The 23,203-nt window shown below is 40.9% G+C and overlaps 1 protein-coding gene across 1 annotated transcript in view; it reads left to right on the top strand.

Annotated features, from left to right (window-relative positions):
• The first annotated feature begins 890 nt into the window (after window positions 1-890).
• The window catches only part of CCDC175 (coiled-coil domain containing 175), a 115,714-nt gene continuing 93,401 nt past the window's right edge, over window positions 891-23,203 (top strand). Inside the window, exons 1-5 of the mRNA XM_006864638.1 lie at window positions 891-1,086; window positions 4,963-5,048; window positions 8,218-8,329; window positions 18,734-18,869; window positions 21,568-21,796. Coding sequence (XP_006864700.1) covers window positions 891-1,086; window positions 4,963-5,048; window positions 8,218-8,329; window positions 18,734-18,869; window positions 21,568-21,796 — 759 coding nt within the window. The remainder of the gene's footprint in view (window positions 1,087-4,962; window positions 5,049-8,217; window positions 8,330-18,733; window positions 18,870-21,567; window positions 21,797-23,203) is intronic.

Below are 23,203 nucleotides of genomic sequence, written 5' to 3' on the forward strand. Positions count from 1 at the left end.
CAGCTTCCAGCAGAAGACCATAGAAGAACTGATGCTTTTGAGTTGTGGTGTTGGAGGAGAATATTGAAAGTGCCATGGACTGCCAAAAGAACCAACAGATCTGTGTTGGAAGAAGTGCAGCCAGAGTGTACCTTGGAGGCCATGATGGCCAAACTTTGTCTCTCCTACTTCAGACATATTGTCAGGAAGGACCAGTCCCTAGAGAAAGGTATCATATTTGGTAAGGTGGAAGATCAGAGAAAAAGAGGAAGACCCCCAAAGAGATGGATTGGCCAAGTTGCAGCATCGATGGACTCAAGCATGGCAACAGTAGTGAGATTGGCCCAGGATTGGGCAGTGTTCATTCTGCTGTGCATTCGGTCGCTATGGGTTGGTACCGACTCGATGGCACCTGACAACAACAACAACAACAACAACATAATTTTACATTTAGGTCTTTGATCCAGCTTGAGTTCATTTTTGTACATGGTGTGAGAGGTAGGTCCTGTTTCATTTTCTGCAAGTGTATATCCAATTTTGCCCAGCACCCTTTGTTAAACACACTATCTCTTCACCATTTAATGAATTTTGGTTGTTGCTGTTAAGTGCCGTCGAGTCAATTCCGACCCACAGCGACCCTGTATAGGATTTCCGAGGAGCAGCTGGTGAGCTTGAACCGCCAGCCTTGCAGTTCATATGGCTTTGCAGTCTGGCACATTAATGAATTTGTAATGCGGCAAGGCCTGTACAGGGTCGCTATGGGTCGGCACTTAACAACAACAACAACAATGCGGCAAGGAAACCATACTATTTCCTGCCACCAGGGGGCGCCGGTGCCCCCGTGATCGCGTTACCTGTGGCAACCGACCACCGTAGTTCAGGCAGCCCAAGCGGGGCGCTGAAGCTGCGAGATGGCGCTGAGCCCCTGTGGCTCTGAGATGGGGGTCCGCGAAAAGGTACAGCAGACCGCTACTGAGCGAGCTGTCGCAGAGAAGACTAGGCGGGCGGTCCGCCTCTCCACCGGTCCCTCCCTGGAGTTATGCACCGCCCCCTCCTCCCTGGGTTCCTCGGTCGCCACTGCGGCTCTGGAGCAGCTGTTAGTCGTGGGTAAGAGACTTGCAGGCGCCAAGAGAGACATCCCCACGGAGGGTGCACCGAGGCGTCTCTCAGAGGGACACCTCAGCAGAGGTCTTCCTCAGAGAGCCCAGAGCATCGTTGGCTCAGGCCAGCGCCTCCTCCGTTCCCTGGAGGAGAAGTGGGGGACAGAAAGGGGATCCTAGCGCCTCACCTTTTCAAGTCTAGTTCTGGAGGGACTGGTCCAGCCCAAACTAGAAGCTGGTGACCACTCTTCTTGACCGTTGTCAGCAACAGCCTACCCACCTACCTTTAGATTGTACATTGGGTTTCTGCCTGTCCCTTTGCAAGTTAATTGCCTCCAACATGTTGCCAGTAAAAACTGGAGAGTTTAACACACAAACAGGAAAAATGCGTAAGAGGATCCTGTTTTGTTTTGTTGTTTTTAAGTGCCATTGAGTCGGTTCCAACTTATAGTGATCCTATTAAGGTTTCCGAGGATTTTTAAATCTTTGAGGCAGCAGAAAGCCTCGTCTTTCACCCGGAATATCTGGTGGGCTCGAACGGCAAACCTTGTGGTTCCCAGTCCAGTGCTTATCGGATAACTAGGGTAAGACATATTCTAAGAAAAGGCAGTTCTTGCTCAGAACAAAAGCCATTTAAGCCAGGCAGCAAGGTTTCACTGTTTAGAGATAATCATATTGATTTCTACTATAATATACTGTTAATTTGGCATTGTTTCTTTGTTTCCTTTTTTAGATGAATTAATTTAATGTTGGGAGTACAGTGGCTCTCTAGGATAAGCACTACACACGACGAACCACAAAATTGGTGGTTTGAGCCAACCAGTCGCTCTACAGGATAATGATGAGACTTTCTGCGCCTGCACAGATTTACAGCCTCAGAAACCCTATACAGTTGCCATGAGTCAGAACCCATTCAACAACACTCAACAACAACAATGTAATGCCACACTTCTTGTGAGATAGGCTTGGACAAGTATTATCATAAAGAATGTTGACCCCCAAAGAGGTTAAATTATTCACATGTATCCAAGTCATTGTCAATGATAGAGCAAGTCTGGAATTCGCTTCGTGATTGATCTCTAGATCAGCATGTGCCTTTAACTCCAGTTGTTGTTGTTGTTGTTATGTGCTGTGGAGTTGGTTCCGACTCATAGCGACCCTGTACAGGCTTTCAGAGGCTGTAAATCTTTATGGGAATAGAAAGCCTTATCTTTCTCCTGCAGAACAGCTGGTAGTGTTGAACTGCTGTCTTGCAGTTCGCAGCCAGATTCGTAACCACTACGCTACCAGAGCTCCTTTGTTTATGTGCAAATAAATTTTTTCTGCTAATAATCTCTGAACCTGCAGGAAGTGTTTCATAGAAGGAAGCATCATATGTCTTTCTGACCTAAATATGAGTTATAAAATACAAATATGTAGCCGTCAGCCCATCTATAAGCAGGAACAAGTTTGTGCTCATTTATTAAAAAAAGAAAAGGAGATAGATAGCTTTCAGTGCCTTTGTTGTTGTTGTTAAATGCCATCGAGTCGATTCCGACCCATAGTGACCCTGTATAGTGTTTCCAAGGAGAAGCTGGTGAGCTTGAACCAACGACCTTGCAGTTCAAACGACTTCACAGTCTGACGCATTAGCCCACAGCACCATACCAGTGCCTGGCTCTCTATAATACACTCACATACTCTGAGACTGATTTTCTTTTAGTTTGGGGACTTAGTTTGTTTAAGAGAGTCCAAGTTCTCTGAACCAGTGGGCAGAAATGGCTACTTCATCTTTTAAATGGTGAGGAATACTGATAGAATACTGGGTTACGAGTCTGGCTACTAACTGAAAAGCCTGTGGTTCGTAACTACCAGCTGCTCCGTGGAAGAAAGAAAAGGTTTTCTGGTCCTGTAAAGATTCACAGAACCGACTCCATGGCCTCTCACCACCACCGCCATAAAGAGAGTCACATCACTTGAATCTAAACTCCATCACTGATCAGCCACAAGTGACATGACGTTCATTATAGATATGGAATCACCCTTAATCAAAACTCCATTATGTTGTTGTTGTTAGGTGCTGTTAGGTTGATTCTGTCTGAGAGCAACCTTAAGCTACATACAACAGAACAAAATACTGCCCAGTCCTGTGCCATCCTCACAATTGTTGTGGTTGAGTCCATTGGTGCAACCACTGTGTCAGTCCATCGCATTGAGAGCCTTCCCCTTTTTCACTGACCCTCTACTATTCCAAGCATGATGCCTTTCTCCAGGGACCAGTCCCTCCCGATAATATGTTCAAAGCACATAAGATCTTCTCACTATCTTAATTTCTAAGGAGATTTCTGACTGCACCTCTTCTAAGACACATTTATTTATTCTTCTGACAGTCCATGGTAAATTCACATTTTTGTCAAAGCCATAATGTAACGGCATCATTTCTTTTCCTGTCTTTCTTATGCATTGTCCAGCTTTCACATACAACCAAAAATGCTATGGCTACTGCCCAAAATGGGGGGCTACAAAGGCAAGAAGTGACTGGCTTACAATGCTTTCAAGAGGGAGCCTAGATCCAGAAGGTAGAATCTCCACTGAGTAGTATCCAATCTGTCTGGGCGGGGCTGATGAAAGGAAATGAGGATACCACTCATGTGGCACAAGAGTGAATAATTGTTATCAGGACTGACTGTGAGGGTTGGAATGTAAAAGTAGATGTTTTATAGCAAAAGAAGGGAAATGGTTGACTTTGCAGTCCAGGAACAGAGGTCCCTGGGATCATCAAGGGAGAAGAGCAGAGAGCGGGACCCTACCCAGAGAAACAGTGATGCCGGATATGGAGGCAGAGATGATGATGTGGAGAGATGGAATGGCTGAGAACTCTAGACCCAGAGAGGGAGAGGGGCTGTGTGCTGACAACTGGGGTGGCAGGCTTGCAGGGTATGCCCTTTGGTTGTTTGATGATGCATGGAGGGGATTGTAACCATGGCAATGTAAAGCTCATGTTTTTCTATGTAAACTATCATATAATTCACAATAAAACACTGAAAAAAAAACAAACTGCCATGGCTCGAGTCATGCACACCTTAGTCTTCAAAATGACATCTATGCTTTTTAACACTTTTTTGTCTTATCCTAAAGTTCGGCTATTCAAACTCACCAGCCACTTCTTGGAAACCCTATACAGTGTTGCTGTGAGTTGGAACTGACTTGACGGCACTTAACAACGATATACAGAACCTTTCTTTGTACTATGAGAGATGCAAAAATGAGTATTAAGAGGAGTTTGTTCTTAACATAAAATATGTACCTAAAGTAGAATACCATAAAATAGAAGTACCAAGTACCGAAGAGACTTTGTGAGATGGAATGAACTGGAACACAAACACCCATGTGTAAGGCTTTATTGAGGGCCAGGAGGAAAGAGAGTGCAAGAGAGGGAGTATTGCCTGGGAAAGGACTTTTACACTGGACCAAGAGGAAGGCAGAGTTGAGATTAGTGGAGGTAAGTGGTAGGTTGACTAGGGATGCCATGCAGGTAGAAAGAGGAAGTTCTGGTAGGTTGGAAGAGAGGTTCCTGGAGAGAGCGAGAAAGCGCGGCAAGCAGCCATTTTATTAAACATGTGTCTGAGGGATTCTATCAAGACTCATGTAATATATTACAGAAATTCAGAGTAAAAGGTGTAACTTCGAGCTGAATAAGCATTTGAGCTAGATGAATTAATACCACCATTTTTATGAGCTAGGTCTGGGTAATTATTATAATAAAGAATATCGACCCTAGAAAGGACTAAATTGTTTGCATAAATCTAAGGTCATTCATTGTCAATGATAGGACTAGTCTTGAACTCTTGATTTAGACAGATGAATAAGAGATTTAAATTTTCAAATTTTTTTTTTCTTTTAGAACAATCGCTGCAAAGTGACTATTTTAAGTGCGATGAAGAAGTTAGAACCTTTCTTCAGGGCATTTCTGTAGCTGTTAAGAAATTGGTATTGTATTATATATAAAAGCTATTCTTTCTATTTTCCATACATTTTGTCCTCAAACTTTAATTTAGTACCAGTTCTGTTCAAGGCAAGAGTTCCTGAGTGGCACAGTTTACTCTCTGCTATAAACCAAAAGGTTGGTGGTTCAAACCCACCCCCTAGTACCATGGAAGAAAAGCCTGGTGATTTGCTTCTGTAAAGATTATTGTTGTTAAAGTGCCATCAAGCCAGTTCTGACTCATAGCAATCTTGTATAGCATTTCTGAGGAGCGGCTGGTGGGTTTGAACTACCAACCTTGTGGTTCAAACTGATCTTTTTCTCCATAGCTTCTACTACAGCACCACACCAGGACACCTCTGTAAATCTTTAAAGCCAAGAAAATCCTGATGGATCTATTCTATTCTGTAATACATAAGGTCACCTTGAGTTGAAATCAACTCTTTGGTAATGGGTTTGGGTTTGTTTGTTTGAGATACTTTAAAAAATGAATAGGGAGAAATTTACCTTCCGTTTAAAAAGATTTCCTCTCAATTTACTAAGCATTTGTAATGGTGTTGGTCAATTCTAGGTTGTTGTTTGTTTTCCATTTGGAAAATTGAATTATGAGCCTACTGTATGGATGAAGCCAGGTCTACTTAGGAGAAACAGTACTGGTGATGATAATGTTTGGTTAAGGGACGAGCGTATGAGCAAATGCTTCAGATACCACTGTATAAACGTTACTTAAAGCAATCAATGAATAAACAAGTGACTTTTGGAATAAAATAGAATATATTGAATGCCTGGTGCCAGTTAACTTTTCTATAAGCAATTTCCTATAACTGGTGAAAAATTATTTGGCACCTCATCCCTTGGGGTCAACAGTACTGTTCAATGAAAACAAGCAAACAAAATTCTTCCAGTTGTACTAACCTGGCCTCTGTAAAAGATGAGTTGGAGAAATAGTTAAAGAATTTCCTAGTGAAAAGTCACAGACAGGCTCTGTTTAGCCCTGGATGATGTTTGATATGCTTCTTCAGAGTGGTCAGAATTCAAAAGGCTCTTCATTTGATATAAAAATATTGAGTAAGAGTCTACTGCAATACAAATATCTGAAAATGTAGAGATATAGCACTAAAGTAAATAAATTTGAGCCTACAAAATTAATTTCATTATTTTATTGTCTTATATATGCTATATGTACATATATTGGAGTCCTGGTATGGTGCTGTAGGATAAAGCACTGGACCACAAAGTCAGTTTAAACCACAAGGTTGGCAGTTCAAGCTCACCAGCCCCTCCTTGGAAACCCTATACAGAGTCGCTATGAGTCAGATCCAACTTGACACACTTAACAACAATAATATATCCATATATACTAAATACATAATTATACTTCATCACTCCACTTCATTTAATATAGATGTGGAAACATAAGTTTTTTATATGGAGTGCCACACTGTGGTTCTATGAGACCATTTCCCCCTCCTTTGTTCTTTTATGCTGGCTTTTCTCTAGGACTTGAAGAGGCCAAAACATTTATTATGGGTACTAAATCCAGTATGGCTCTACTTAATATCTGAGCTTTGAAATTTCTTAAGTAACACATCTAAATCTCTCCTTAACTTTTAAAAAGTAATAAATTCTCATGCTATAAATGTGATACATGTTTACTCTGGAAAAATTAGGATGATAAAAGATATGCACAAAGAAGAAAGTAAAAACGGCCACAGTCTCACCATTTTTACTGTTTTAGCACTTTGGGCCTGTAGAATGTAGTGACATGTTCACCATGTTGCGTGGGAGGAAGATGAGGCTTTCTGCTCCCATTAAGATTTACACCCTTGGAAACTCTATACAGGGTCACTATGAGTCGGAACTGACTCGACGGCACACAACCACCACCACCATGTTGTGTAAAGGAGCCTTTGTGGCACAGTGGTTAAATGCTCAGCTACTAAGCAAAAGGTTGCCAGTTCGAACCCACCAGCTACTCCTCAGGAGAAAGACGTGACAGTAGAAATCCTATGAAGCAGCTCTACTCTGTCCTTCAGTTGCTGGGGTCAGAATTGGCTCAAGGGCAACAGATTTAGATTTTGGCTTTGTGGTGCCTAGCTATCACCATGATCCATTCTCAAAATAATCATGATGAGTTCTTTGATTAATTTTCTGTTTTCAAGTGATGCATGCATTGAATTTTATTCTTATAGAAAAATGATCATGCTATACATATGATTGTTCAGGTCCTAAAATAGCTAGGTTGTTGTTGTTAGGTGCCATCAAGTTGATACCAACTCATAGTGACCTTATGCACAACAGAACGAAACACTGCCTGGTCCTGTGCCAACCTCTCGGTCATTGCTACACTTGAGCCCATTGCTGCTGCCGCCACTGTGCCAATCCATCTCATTGGGGTCTTCCCATTTTTTGTTGACCCTCCACTTTACCAAGCTATAACCATTATAAACATTTATTTCAAAGATATTTATCTACAACTGATTTTTGAATAGTTTTTCTCTTTTGTAAACTGATCTCATCTATTTTGAAAAAAAACCTCCATCTGAGTATTTTGGTTGGATTTGTAAGTATAGATAAGGTATATATAAAAGAATTACTGCCATCTTTATGTTGTTGCTGTTAAGTGCCATCGAGTCGGTTCCGACCCATAGTGACCCTGTATAGGGTTTCCGAGGCTATAAATCTTTACTGGAGCAGAAAGCCTCATCGTTCTCCCACGGAACTGCTGGTAGTTTTGAACTGCTGATCTTGAGGTTAGCAGCCCAACTTGTAACCACTATGCTACCAGAGCTCCTAGTCATCTTTATACGTAGGTCTATTTTTATAGACAATTTCCATTTTTCAAATTAAATAGATTTCTTTCTCAATGTTACCTATTTTGTTAGAGTCTTTTCTTTTAAATTGATTGAAAGAGCATGTAAGAAACATGTCCATTTCGGGAAAAAGATAATTTCTGCATAAAAGAAAACCAGCAGCCGTTAAAAGGTAAATTAACATTAACAACTCTGTGTAGTAGATGTTTCCCCCATTTTCAACTTGAAATTGAAATAAAGCTTGAAAATATTTTATGAAAATCCAATTTTGACCTCTGAAAACATTTACAGGACATTGTTTAAGAAATGAATCTTACTATTTTAGTGTCTTGACTTTTTAAAATGTGATTTAAAATTTCAGGAAGAAATGAGAAAATCCACAATTGATCTTCTAGAAATTGAAACCATGGAGCTCAGCAGACTGTATTTTCTACTGGAAACTCTTCCCAGTTGCTTTAACAGAGAACTGGAAGGTACTTTTGAGGTTATTGACTTGTAGAAATTTAATTTATTTTATAAGAAAATAGAACCGAATGTAGCAAGGAGTCCTGGTGTGGTGCTGTGGGTTAATGCGCCAGACTGCAAAGCTGTTTGAGCTGCAAGGTCAGTGGTTCAAGCTCTTCAGTTGCTTCTCAGAAACCCTATACAGGATCGCTATGGGTCAGAACCATCTCGACGACACTTAACAACAACTTGTAGCAAAATGAGTTTAATAGTTATTGCATATCTAAACATAGCAAGAAAGGGTGTACAACAGAAACACAATGAGATCTGTAATGGTATTCTCATTTAAGTGGCCATTATATGCCCCACACATACACACAAAAATATTGCTTCTAGGGTTCCAGTTCCTACATTCACAGGTTGATTCCAAACAAACTGTGTTTAAATATGTCTCTGTGATCAGTGGACAACAGCAGATAATTTCTTTCAGTAAAGCACTTGTCTTAGTCTTGTTAGGGTACCTTCAATAACAAGAACTAATCAAAACAGTTGCTTCTGGGGGATTTTCTGGACCATTCCAATTCAAAGACAGAAAGGTCAGCTCAGAAGGTTATGGTGACTGTTTTTTGGGATTCCTCTGGAGTCCGGGTATGGCGCTGTGGGTTAATGTGCTGGACTGCAAAATCAGTTTGAACTGCATGGTCAGTGGTTCAAGCGCACCAGCTGCTCCTCAGAAACCCTATGCAGGGTTGCTATGAGTCGGAACTGACTCAGTGGCACTTATCAACAACAAGGAATAATCTTGATAGATTTTTCTATCAAGGACACAGGACAATAATGGGAACTTATTATGAGGAAATTTAAGAAAAATTGAAAGCTACATTGTAAGGAAAAAAACATGAAAATTGTGCTGAGGAAATTTTCCCATCATGACAAATGCACCTGTTCATTGTTAGAAGGTAGCAAGGGTTATCCTTTGAGAATTCCATTGAGAAACCTTACCCATCCACCCTACAGCCCTAATCTTGCCCCTTCAGACTTCTTTTTGTTCCCCAAACTCAAAGAACATTGAAAAAGAACAAGATTTGAGTCCTTTAAGGATGCCAAACGGCCATTTTGATGTGGAATAAATGAGAGTGCAGAATTCTTCAGGGAAGGGTTAGAGAGACGGGAACACCACCTTCAGAAGTGTGTAGGCCTAGATGGTGGGAATGGCATGAAACAGTAACTTCACATTTTGATATTTTTGTTTCCTAAAGGTTTCTATGATTGTGTAGAGAAACTGGTGACTCCATAGCATAAGCAGTGGACTGGGGACCACAGGGTCAACGCTTCTAGCCAATCAGCTGCTCAGTGGAAGGAAATGAAGCTTTTTTTGCTCCTGCAAAAAAACAATAATTGTGTAGCAATATTTTTCACTTACCCTTGTATTTCTAGTTGCTTGTTTTGGTGTTATGCAGGAGAGCTGGAAAGCTACCTCATGCTGCCAGCTTCCCAGAAGTCCAGATTCTTAAACAAGATATTGAAGCGCTAATCAGAAAGAGAATATTGACAACTTGGACTACTTTAAAAAGAAGAATTTTTTTCATCAAAATACATAGTTAAAAGAGTGAAAACTCAAGTTAATGGTTGTTGTTAAGTGCTGTCGAGTCTGCTCTGACTCATAGCAACCCTGTACAGGGCTTCCGAGGAGCGGTTGGTGGATTTGAACTGCTGACCTTGCAATTCTAACAGACCTTGCAGTCCAGTGCAGTATCCTGCAGGCCACACCAAGTGACTTAGTGGGAGATAATTTTGTGGCACACTATCGTGCGATTCCTGATGTGGCACTGCAGGTTAATGCGCAACTGCAAGGTCAGTTTGAAACGCAAAGTCAACAGTTCAAGCTCACCAGCCGCTCTTCAGAAACCCTATACAGGATCGCTATGAGGCGGAACTGACTCCACGGCATTTAACAACAACAGTAGCAACAATGTTACACTGGTAAAACCAGTAAAATGTAGACATAAAAACACAGAGAAAGAAATTTGATGAAAAGAAATGACTCACAAAATTGTGAAAGCTGGTGAGTCCCAAATCCTGACATGAGTCAGGTGGACGCTTCTTCAGACTCACATGGTTGCAGGGGCTGACGAACCCCAAATCTGCTCAGGTCCCAAGAACATCCATATACATTGGATACAGTCTACACCCCAAGGAAACTCCCTTTTCAACTGATTGGCTTTTCACATCAGATCACAAAGTGAAGGTTGAGTATACCATTATCTAACTGCCAAACCACTGAGGATCGTAGTCAAGTTGACACATAACCTTAACCATCACACACATAATCAAGTCAGGTTTTGTACTGAAAAAACACATAATTCTTTTAAAATTGAGTAAGAAAGCAGACAGCACAATAGAACGTTATTAGCACGAGAACTGAAAACGCAATTCTCCCCAAATAAAATGATCAATTGTTGTTGTTGAAGTGCCGTTGAGTCCATTCCAACTCACAGTGACCTTGTATAGGGTTTCTGAGAAGTGGCTGGTGGGTTTGAACCGCCAACCTTGCGGTTCATACTGACCTTGTGGTCCAGTGCATTATCCTACAGATTTGCATATGAAAAAGTGCTGAATCTCATTAGTAAACAAGATAGGCAATTTAGCAATAAAATAAAACCTGTGAGAACTAGAATCTGTGTAGGACAGAGCCTGTAAAAGAAGGAAAATGCCACTCTTTTCCACTTAGAGAGGACAGTAACAGAAATGTTGTAAGACTGCACCCTGTAAAAAGTGGAAAACATTTGATACCTGGGAAAGCAAGGCAGGCCTCAAGTTCTAGCTCTCAAGAGGTTTCGTTGTGCCACTACCCATCCATCAAAATGCCTGAAAGTAAAAACTAGCAATTCCAAATTGTTGACAAGGATGTAAAGCAGCAGGAAATCTCATCACTACTGGTAAAAGTGTAAGTTGGAACTATCACTTGGAAAGCTATTTGACATGGTTTAATAAAATGGATACAATCATACATTGACAGAGAACTTCCAGAGGTTCAAGCTGGATTCAGAAGAGGCCGTGGAACGAGAGATATCATTGCTGATGTCCAATGGATCTTGGCTGAAAGCAGAGGATATCAGAAGGATGTTTACCTGTGCTTTATTGACTACGCAAAGGCTTTCGATTGTGTGGATCATGACAAGCTATGGACAACATTGAGAAGTATGAGTATTCCAGAACACTTAATTGTACTTCTAAGAAATCAGTACCTAGACCAAGAAGCAGTTGTTCGAACAGAACATGGGAACACTGAATGTTTTAAAATTGGGAAAGGTGTGAGACAGGGTTGTATTCTTTCACCATACTTATTCAACCTGTATGCTGAGCAAATAATACGAGAAGCTGGGTTCTATGAAGAAAAACGTGGCATCAGGATTGGAGGAAGACTCATTAACAACCTGCGATATGCAGATGATACAACCTTGATCGCTGAAAGTGAAGAGGACTTGAAACATTTACTTATGAAGATCAAAGAGCACAGCCTTCGATATGGATTACATCTCAATGTCAAGAAAACAAAAATCCTCACCACTGGACCAATAAACAACATTCTTATCAATGGAGAAAAGATTGAAGTTGTCAAGGACTTCATTCTTCTTGGATCAACTATCAACACTCACAGAAGTAGCAGTTAAGAGATCAGACGACGTATTGCACTGGGCAAATCTGCTGCACAGGAACTTTTTAAAGTGTTGAAGAGCAGAGATGTCAGCTTGAGGACTAGGGTGCGCCTGACCCAGGCCATTGTGTTTTCAATAGCCTCATATGGATGCGAAAGCTGGACAGTGAATAAGGAGGATCGTAGAAGAATTGATGCCTTTGAGTTGTGGTGTTGGAGGAGAATACTGAAAGTGCCATGGACTGCCAAAAGAACCAATAGATCTGTTTTGGAAGAAGTGCAGCCAGAGTGCTCCTTGGAGGCCAGGATGACTAAGCTTCATCTCTCCTACTTTGGACATATTGTCCGGAGGAAACAATTGTTGGAGAAGGATGTCATGCTGGGTAGGGTGGAGGGTCAGAGAAAAAGAGGAAGACCCCCAACGAGATGGATCAGCTAGGTGGCATCATTGATGGACTCAAGTGTGGCAGCGGTAGTGAGGTTGGCCCAGGATCGGACATTGTTTCATTCTGCTTTGCATGGGGTCGCTATGAGTCGGTTCCGACTCGATGGCACCTGACAACAACAACAACAATAAAATGGAGCCTCCAAACACCCTAAAAGTAGCAGTCACGCCTAGATATATACCCAACAGAAACACGTACACATGCACTCCAAGACATCACAGCAATATTTTTAATACCCAGAATCAGAAACAACTCAAATGCCTTTCCAGAGTCAAACGAATCATTGTTTTATGGATGTTCACACTCAAGATGACTATGCACATCAATGAAAATGAACAAAGTAAAATAACACATGATATGAATGAATCTCATAAACATAATATTGAACAAAAAGTCAGATTCAAAAGAATACATGGTCCATGATTCTATGTCTATGAAATTTTTTTAATGATCCAATTATGTATTAAAAGTCTAGAAAGTGATGATAGGGAGAGGGGATAGCAAAGAAAGATCTGAGGTGCTGATAAATTTTTTTACCTGACTGGCGATTAAGCTGGGAGAATTCACTGAGCTGCATACTTACATTTGGTGCACTTTTCTGTATGTTTACACTGCCCAGATTCTCCATCAAGACCAAGTTACTCATTTTCCTCACTTCCAGGGGTCTTGGCTGAGTTTCATGTTTGAGTCCCTCCCCAAGAAATGCCCTTGATAAAAGAGAGAGGCTTCACTCTTCAGATGCAACTGATATAGCGTGATTGGTTAGTCTGGGGGTGCAAAGGCCTAGCTCCTTGTTTCAATACAGACCAACTCTGAAGTGTCATTCCAACTCCAGAGTTCATCACCGCTCAGTGTTTCCCTCTGCCCAATCCTACTTCACTAATTACTACACACAAGATGTTTCTAAAAACACTACACCAAAATTGTCTGCATCCACATTTTAGAATCTAGTTCCTGGGAAGCCCAACCTAAAAACCTAAAACAGTGCTCTTATTAAAAAACAAAATGAAATAGATGTTCCAGCTATCCATTTATTGCTTCTCAATTCTAATTCGACACTTAATTGTCAACTGTGATAATGGAGCTGAGCCTTTGCCAATGGAATAATGCTAAACTTGGCCAATTGTGGGCAAAGGAGAAATAATGGAGAAGAAAGAGCTCTTCCTATCCTAGTTCCTGTGAGCTCCACTTGCCACACTCTTGCAAGGCATGTCACTGCTCCATTGCCTGTGTTTGTAGCACACAGAAGTCCACATTGCTCAGCAGCTTCCCCCAGGATTCCCTTAGTGAGGTACCTCCCCATGGACACCTGTGTCCCCTGAAACTTCCTTAAGTAGTTTAGCAGTGAACATGGCACCTCCTTGTGGACAGATTACCCTAACATCCCAGAAGGTAAACCAGTGTGGTGCCTAACAACCTCTTCCCCTTCTAGTAAACCACAGCCCTATGGAAATCCACCAAAGTCTGGATCTTAGTCCCAGGATTCTTCTCCCTTGAGCAAAATCTTAGCCTCAGTGATAATGGCTGTTGCTTATGCCTGCTCTCTCTGTGTTACTTGTAATTCCCTCTTTTCTTTTTTGCTTATTATCTAATTCTTTATTATTCCAATCCTCTGGTATAGGTAAAAATCTTTTGTATTAAATGTTTCCCGTTCAGTTTTTTTTTTGGTGGGCTGGTGATTGGGAGTAGGGGTTGAGGGTTAGGATCAGGACTATGGCTAGATATAAAACTTTGCTTAGTGTTAGAGTTAAGAATTAATGTAAGGAATAAGGTTTGGGCTAAGGCTGATGTGCTGTGGGGTAATGTGCTGGACTGCAAGGTGGGTTTGAACCTCAAGGTTGGCAGTTCAAGCTCACCAGCCGCTCCTCGGAAGCCCTATGTAGGTCACTATGAGTTGGAACCAACTCCACAGCACTTAACAACAACAACAGTGCTGGGAGTAAGGCTTAGTCTAGCTTTTAGGGTTACAGTTAGGGTTTTATTTGATTTTTTTCTTGATATCTACTTGATTTCCTCTTTATTTGGAAGTTCTATAAGTAAATTACCCCCTTTTTTACTTTATGGGTTTTTATTGTTGTTGCAACTGTATCTTTCTATTTTCAGACATGTAGGTCTGTTTTTCTTTGAATACTTTCGTATCTTGGATGAGTCTAGGTAATATTGTCATGTATGTTAGTCTCAGTTTGATGTCTGTTGTTGGTTCTCTATCCAAAAAACTCCCTTTAGTATTTTTTGTAAGGTTGGTTTGATTTTTACAAATTCTTTTAATTTCTGTTTGTTTAAAAATGACCTAATTTTGCTGTCACATTTGGTGGACAGTATTGCTGATTATATGATTCTTAATTGATGATTTTTTTTTTTCTTTCAGCGTTTGATATATGTCATCCCATTGTCTGATTTCTCAGGAGAAGCCAGGGAGGCAACTATGCTTGCCTGCATGATTTCTCCTGAGAAATCAGAGCTTAGTCTTATTGTTGTTGTTAAGTGCCTTCGAGTCGGTTCCGACCCATAGCGACCCTGTACAGGGTTTCCGAGGGTGTAAATCCTTACGGGAGTAGAAAGCCTCATCTTTCTCCCGCAGAGCAGCTGGTAGTTTCGAACTGCTGACCTTATGGTTCGCAGCCCGATTCGTAACCACTACGCTACCAGAGCTCCTTATTAGCTCTCCTTTATTATTAAATTTTTGTTTTTCCTGAGCTGCTCTCAGGATTCTTCCCTTGTTTTTGGCTTTGAAAAGTTTGGTTATAATATGTCTTGGTGTTTTTCTTTTGGGGGGGTCTATCATGTTTTTGGAGTTTTTTTTCAACTTCTTGAAAGGCTGTCTTCTTATCTTTCCTCTCTCTCTCTCTCTCTCTGTCTCTCTCTCTCTCTCTCTGTCTCTGTCTCTCTCTCTCTCTCTCTTTTCCTGTTCTGGAATCTCAATCACATATTTAAGTTATTCCTCTTGATAGTGTCCCATATAAATCTTGGGAATGTTTCTTTTCTCTGATTATTCCACTAGCATATGAATATTGAGACATTTTTCTTCAAGCTCAGGAATTCAGCCTTCTATTGAGTCAGTTCTATTTCTTTGGCCTTTCAGTGTATTATCTATTTCTAAAGTGTTACTGTTAGTCTTCTGGTGTTCTCGTAACTGTTTTTGTACGTTCCCATGTTTTCTTTTATTTTGTTATCTTGTTTCCTGAACTCTATTATAGCTTTATCCATGTTTTCCTTGATTTCACTTGCAGTTTTCTCAACCATTTTTCAATACATTGAAGTTGCCTAGTTAATATTCTTTTTAAACCTTATCAGGTCATTCTGATACCATTTCTGAGGTTGTATTTTCTGACTATGTTTTAGTCACTTGTTTGAGGCACTCTGTCTTGATTCTTTGTGTAAGCTGAAATGGTCCATTTTCTCCCAGACATTGTGGTGTCATATTTATATTTAGTTGATGATTGTATATTGGTGTGTTCTCAGGCACTCACCACCTGTCTCCTGGTGAATGTGGTAGAGACCAAAAGTGTGAGCCAAGTTAGTTCTCTGTTCTCTGCATATATAATATAGTTTAGGGCAGGTTAACACACCTCCAGAATCAGGGGTGCTATGCTAGGCGCCCAACCCCTGGCAGAGATGAGGCTGTACAAGAGGAATGTCACTGGCCACTGAGTTGGCAAGGGCAGAGAGTCGCCAAATCCCCAGCTACCAGGATTGCACATAAACAAGGGAGAACCGCTCCCCATTGCCTACAACCTCCATGCATGTCCGGTGCCTCCAGGCTATGTATCTATCAACATCCCTTCCATGACAACCCACAGTCTGCCCATTCAGCTTCCTGTTCAGCTTCCTCTTCCAGTCAGTATTCAGTTCACCTCTCTGTCCTCTCCTCTGATGCTCAGGGTTCCAGGATCACCATCTGTATCTGTATCTGTTTCACTCAGTCCCCCAGGTCTTTGTTGCAGGGGTGTGGCTCAGTATGTCTGCCTACTCCACCATCTTTCCCTAGAAGTCCTTGTCTGTTCTATTTCCTGTGAGAGTTCTGTCTCCTAAATGGACTTTAACTGATACAATAGATAATAAAACAAAACGCTTCATGTCTAGTTTTTTCCCGGAACATAAACTATAATGTATAGGAAAGAAAAGAAAAAAATAAAAACTCAGAAGGATATGTACCAAGGGCAGAATTATGAGTTTTTATTTTATTTTATTTCGTTTCCAGGTTGTATTACTTTTATAATCAAGAAAAACAGTTTTGATGGTAAAAATACCATATTAGTTCATAAGGTTCTTGGTACACACTGAATGCTTACCCAAATAGATTAACTTCGTTTTATGTTAGTTTTGTTATTAAAGGGCAATCCTTGAACTAGTAGCACTAGTTTCACTCTTGAGAGCTTGTTAGAAATGCAGACTCTTGGGCCTTCCCCAGACTCACTGCAAAGAATCTGCAATTCAACAAGATCCCTGGGTGATACATATGTATATTTGAGATGCAAAGCCTGGTGTGGTGCTAAGGGTTAATGCGCTGGACTACAAGGTCAGTTTGAACCACAAGGTGTGCAGTTCAAGCTCACCAGCCTTTCCTTAGAAACCCTATACAGGTTTGCTATGTTGGAACAAACTCAATGGCACTTAGTAACGACAGTAGAATTAATAATTTAGCTACTAGTCTAGAAGAACTAGAAAAAGTATCTTTGTTCTCACAGAGGAGCTACCAGCTAGCTTTTACAGAATTTTTTTGTATAGAAATGAGTGATCCAGACCTTTCCTAACAGTCTAAAATTCATGCTTATTGATCCTCTATCTGTCATGCACTGAAGTATCTTCTGAAAGCATATGTGACTACATTGCTCTGTTATTAATGGATGAATAATTAGTCCTTTAATACATTGGATACAGCAGAAATTAAAACCTGTGGCAATGTATTTTGTACTATTATTTTTTGTTGTTGTTTTTGTTAAGTACCATCGAGTTCGTTCCAACTCATAAATATATAGGGTTTCCAGGAGTCCTGGTGTGGCACTGTGGATTAATGCCCTGGACTGAGAAGTTGATTTGAACTTCAACATTGGCAGTTCAAGCTTACCAGACACTCCTCCAAAACTTTATACGGGGTCTCTGTGGGCCAGAGACAACTAGACAGCACTTAACAACAACACAGTAGGATTTCCAAGGAGCAGCTGGTGGGTTTGAACTACTGATCTTGTGATTCAAACTGACCTTGCGGTCAAGTGCTTTATCCCACAATGCCACATCAGGTCTCCTTTTATTTCTTTTTTTTTTTTAAATGTTTTATTGTGAATTATGTTACATGGGAGAACATTAGTTTTACATTCATCCTATCATATATTGTTTCATTGCCATGGTTACAGTCCCCTCCATGCATCATCAACCAACCAAAGAGTATATACCCTGCAAGCCTGCATCCCCAGTCGTCAGCACACAGCCCCCTCTCCGGGTCTAAAGTCCCCACCAATCCGTCTCTCCACCATCTCTGCCTCCATCTCTGGCGTCACTGCTTCTCTGGGTGGGGTCCCACTCCCTGCTCTTCTCCCTTGATGGTCCCAGGGACCTCCACTCCTGGACTGCAAAGTCAGTCACTCCCATCCTTGCTACAAAATGTCTACCTTTATATTTCTAACCCTCACAATCAGTCCTGATAACAATTATTCACTATTGTGTCACAAGAGACCTATCCGCATTTCCTTTCATCAGCCCCACCCAGACAGATTGGATACTACTCAGTGGAGTTTCCTTGTATTTCTTTTATCCTTTTTTCTTTTTCTTTTTATTCTTTTAGTAGGGGGTGCAATTCAAATTGCAGGAAGATAAGATAAGGTGGCCAAGGCAGGGGGAAAGGAGTGGCAGTAGGACTGTGCCTTAGGAAACTGTCCATGCTACATGTACCTGATTTTGAAGCCAGGCTTCCATCTTCTCAGGATCATCCATCAACATGAGAAAAGGAAGAAATAGTCATGCACAGCATCTTATCTACTAGTAGTCAAATGTTTGTCCAACCTCCCACACGTCCAGGTTACATATGGGTATGGCTTGTCTGAAGAAACCCCATGGTAGAGACAACTGGGTATTCCTAGATCAGGAGCTGAGAGGTGCATGGAGCAGTCAGGAACCGAGTGCCATCACTGCCCATAGAAAGCTGGTCATCACAGTAGCCCCTGAAATAAGAGAAAGATTGGGTAGGAGAGGCGGAGAGGATCTAAAGTGGTGAATAAGAGGTGTCTGATACCAGAACACAGTGAAAAAGAACATTTCAGAGAATGTTTTCATTTGTTTATGATCAGATCATACTCTGTCTCCGTTAATTAACATTTCTGCTTACTTTTAAGAGTGTGTCAGAGATGCTCGTCAGTTAAATCTTTCTGAGATAAGTCAATTACATATAAGAATTACAAGCATCGATACCAATACAAAGTTGTTGAAGAAGAGACTACATGAGCTGAAAGAAATTAATGAAATGCTGGGGTAAGTAATTTTCATTTCATGTTTGAGGTGATAGAGGAGTCTAGGGCTGGAGTGGAGGAGTGTCCTACAAGGTGTACCCACTGATCTGAACTCACCAGGGCAGTGAATTTCGGAAGGAGATGACCCAGGCTGATGCCCAGGGTTTATGTGAGCTCCCGAAGCCTGAGGGAGGAGAGTAGAAAATCTTCAACCATTGCAGCCAGGAGACATGTAAAATTTCAACAACCCAGCTTCCCAGCAGCAGTTACTATTTGTAAATCACACAGTAGTTTTTGTTTTCATTTTAGTAGAATTCAATTTATAAACCACCACCACCAAAGCAAGAAATCATGTTGCGTGTTACATTGTATTGTGAGGTCCCTGGGGAGTGTTTGACACTAACCTAAAAGTTAGCAGTGGCATCAGGGAAGACAGGCCTGCCTGGTGGTCTGCTTTTATAAATATTGCAGTCAAGAAAACCCTAGGAAACAGTTCTACTCTGTAACACTTAGGGTTACCATGAATTGAAATCAACTCAGTGGCAAAGAGTTTGTTTTTTGTTGTAAATATGTAGTCTCGGATCATATATCTTATATATGCACCTCTCAGCTCCTGATCTAGGAATACCCAGTTGTCTCTACTATGGGGTTTCTTCAGACAAGCCATACCCATATGTAACCTGGACGTGTGGGAGGTTGGACAAACATTTGACTACTAGAGATAAGATGCTGTGCATGACTATTTCGTCATGAAATTTGGTCATAATCTATTAGAGGACTGAGTATGGTTCTCAAGGGAGGGTCCTATGTTTTATCTGTGATTAAATGAGACAATATGTGTAACCACCAGTAGCCAGAATATGACCTCTGTCAGTTTTCTTCTCTTCACACCTAAACTGTGTGGCCTCAGACCATTGCTTTACTTGCATGAGCCTCATTTTCTCCATCTGTAAAATGGGAATCACAACTCTTGTTTACCCAACTCATAAGAGAAAGAGAGCTAGTTTAAAAGACAGGAAGAAATAACAAACCAACCCTGAAGAATAAATAACTCAGCATGAGCAAATTTGTATGGCTGACATAAATATCAGAATGTCATTTTGCCAGGATGAGAAATGTTCAAAGACCCCCCTAGTGTAGTTCTTTTATCACAAGAAAAGAAAATATTCTTGGGAAGCCAAAATATAATCAGTAGGCTGCTTGGTGCCCAAGAACTAAAAGTATCAGGAATCCAGGACCAGCAAGGCCCAGACATGTTTCCCAAAGTAGCTTCCACAGAATACTTGTTCTGGGAGATACTTCATGAAAAACAAAGTTCATTAGCTCATACATTTGGAAAATACTTCATGTGACAGGGTTTTGAAAGGTTTATGGAAAAATTCCAGGTTTTCGTGAACTTTTTGAAGCCCCCTCGTACTCTAACCACTGGCAATGCTATCCAGATTTAACTATGAGATCCATTCCTAGCTATGTTTTTAAGTTGAATTTGTTGGTCAGTCTGAACAAGTGCATATGGTTCTTATTTAGCCTTACTAGGGCAACCCACCAGCCATTCCACTGGGAAAAAATGAGACTTTCGGCTCCTGTAAAGATTTGCATCCTCAGGAACCCTATACATGTTTGCTATGAGTCGGAATCAACTTGATGGCAGTGGGTTACTGCAAGAAAAAGCTCAAAGCCTTTTGATTATTTAAAAGCTGTATGTGCAGGAAGTAAAGATAAGGGTTGGTTCAAAGATGGTACCAGAGAGCACTGCTTCGTGTGTGTGGCTCTCCACAGTCGTCACATCAGACTCCTGAACAACTCACTACACCTCTTCTGAGTTTCCCATTCCAAGACTATAATCCATAGTGTTTGCCATTCAGCTTAACATCCTGAATCCCCAAAATTGTAAAAATTCTAGTCTGTTCTTGTTTCCCTTCATCAGCCATAACAGAACCTGTTTAATCGAGTAGGAATTGCCCTTACATTAGACACCTATAACCCAGGGACTGCCTAACACCAAAACATTTATCTGTTCAGATTCTATTGACCTGTTGTTCTTTTTAAGTGCTGTTGAGTCAGTTCCTACTCACAGCAACCAGAATACGGTTTCCAAGGAGCGACTGGTGGGTTTGAATCAATGACCTCAGTGCTTATCCTATAGCGCCACCCTATGACTACCATCTGGCCAGATCCCATTGACCCAATCATAACTATTTCTGAATCATTCATTGTATACTTTAAACCAAAACACTCCATCTGTATCCTGTCATGGTCTCTGGGGATTGGTGGAGAGAGGCGGAGCTGGCTATATGATACTTTTGCAGTGCAAAAAAACTGTAAGGTTGACACATGTCTCATGTTTACTTCTGTCCCCAGTTCAATTGAGTTTAGACCATTACAAACACAGCTGTAAATTAAGTACGCTATATAATTTCTTTAAGGAGCTCTGGTAGCATAGTGGTTACGAATCAGGCTGCGAACCTCAAGGTCAGCAGTTCGAAACTACCAGTTGTTCTGCGGGAGAAAGACGAGTTCTGCTCCCGTAAGGATTTACAGCCTCGGAAACCCTGTACAGGGTCGCTATGAGTCGGAACAAACTCCACGGCACTTAACAACAACAACAACAAATATAATTTATTTAAATAAATCTTTAGGTGATTTAGTTCTCTAAACAGACTTTAATTTCTTACCTACCAACATACTTATTCATGCCATGAATGATTATTTTCTCCTAGTAAAAAGCAAGAGGAATTAGTGAACCACCATGAGAAGTCTGTCGTGTTGCTCAACAACACAATGGAAAAAAAAGCCGCTACAACCATTTACATAAATGAGACTTACACCAAGATCAACTTAGAGAAAGAAAAAATTGAAGTACAGAAGCAATGTCTGCAGCAGGCAAAGGAGAACATGAAAAAAAATGAAGAAGACTATATGTTAAGGAAAAAAAAACTGAGTACACAGGTAAATGGCAGAATTTGTTTTTTAACAAGATGCAGAAGTGATCAGAACCTAATGCAGAAAATGGGAAAAAATGTATTTATCCTTCACTTATGTGAACACAAAGATCATAAGAGAGTCAGAGACTCAAAAACACATGACACCTCTTGTGGGAGACATCTGTTGTGGAACGCAGGCCTGGGTCATGGGGAAGAATACAAGTGAAAGGATTTGTAAACATGGGTTGGGCCCCTTGCTCACATGTATAAGAACAAGGAATTTGCTGCCATCTCATCTGGTTCTTTCACAGTTCTGAGACGGTGTGTCTACTAAGAAGACCAGATATTCAAACAGGTTTCTAGCCCCACCACAGCCTACTGGTCCTACTCCAAGAGGGCCAGTCTATAGAGGGCTGGGAGGAGTTAGTACCCCAGTGAATCAGGGACAGGAGAATGGTGAGAATAATCCTCCATCCTGTTCTGACCCTGGAAATGTGAGTGGGTAGGTAAGAAAAACCTGGACTATCCACTTTGCCATTGCAATTAAAACTCACAAAGATTGTGCTTTATTGACTATGCAATGGCTTTTGACTTTGTAGACCATGACGAACTGTGGATTGTTGTTGTTGTTAAGTGCCATCGAGTCTGTTCTGACCCATAGCAACCCTGTATAGGGTTTCTGAGGAGCGACTGGTAAGCTTGAACCACCAACCGTGCAGTTCAAACAACTTTATAGAGTTGTGAAAAATAGGTATTCCAGAAGTTTAATTGTGCTCATGAGGAACCTGTACATAGACTAAGAGGCAGTTGTTAGAACAGAACAAGGGGATACTGAATGATTTAAAATCAGAAAAGGTTTGTACCGGTGTTATATCATTTGCCCATATTTACTCAATCTGTATGCTGAGCAGATAATCCAAGAAACTGGATTATATGAAGAAGAACATGACATCATGATTAGAGAAAGACTCATTAACAACCTGTGATATGCAGATGACACAACTTTGCTTGCTCAAAAGGGAAAGAATGTGAAATACTTACTGATGAAGATCAAGGACCACAACCTTCAGTATGGGTTGCACCTCAATGTAAAGAAAACAAAAGTCCTCACCACTGGACCAATAAACAATACCCATATAAATGGAGAAAAGATTGAAGTTGTCAAAGACTTAATTTTGCTTGGATCAACCATCAACACTCATGGAAGCAGCAGTCAAGAATTGTCAGATTGCACTAGGCATATCAGTTGCACAGACCTCTTTCAAGTGTTTGAGAGTGAAGATAAAAGTTTGAGGACTAAGGTGCAACTAACCCAAGCAATGGTATTTTCAGTAGCCTTATATGCATGTTAAAGCTGGACAGTGAATAAGGAAGGCCATAGAAGAGTTGATACATTTGAATTATGGTGTTGGAGGAGAATATTAAATTACCA

Source organism: Chrysochloris asiatica, unplaced genomic scaffold (genome assembly GCF_000296735.1).
Source record: "Chrysochloris asiatica unplaced genomic scaffold, ChrAsi1.0 scaffold00067, whole genome shotgun sequence".
Taxonomy (NCBI): domain Eukaryota; kingdom Metazoa; phylum Chordata; class Mammalia; order Afrosoricida; family Chrysochloridae; genus Chrysochloris; species Chrysochloris asiatica.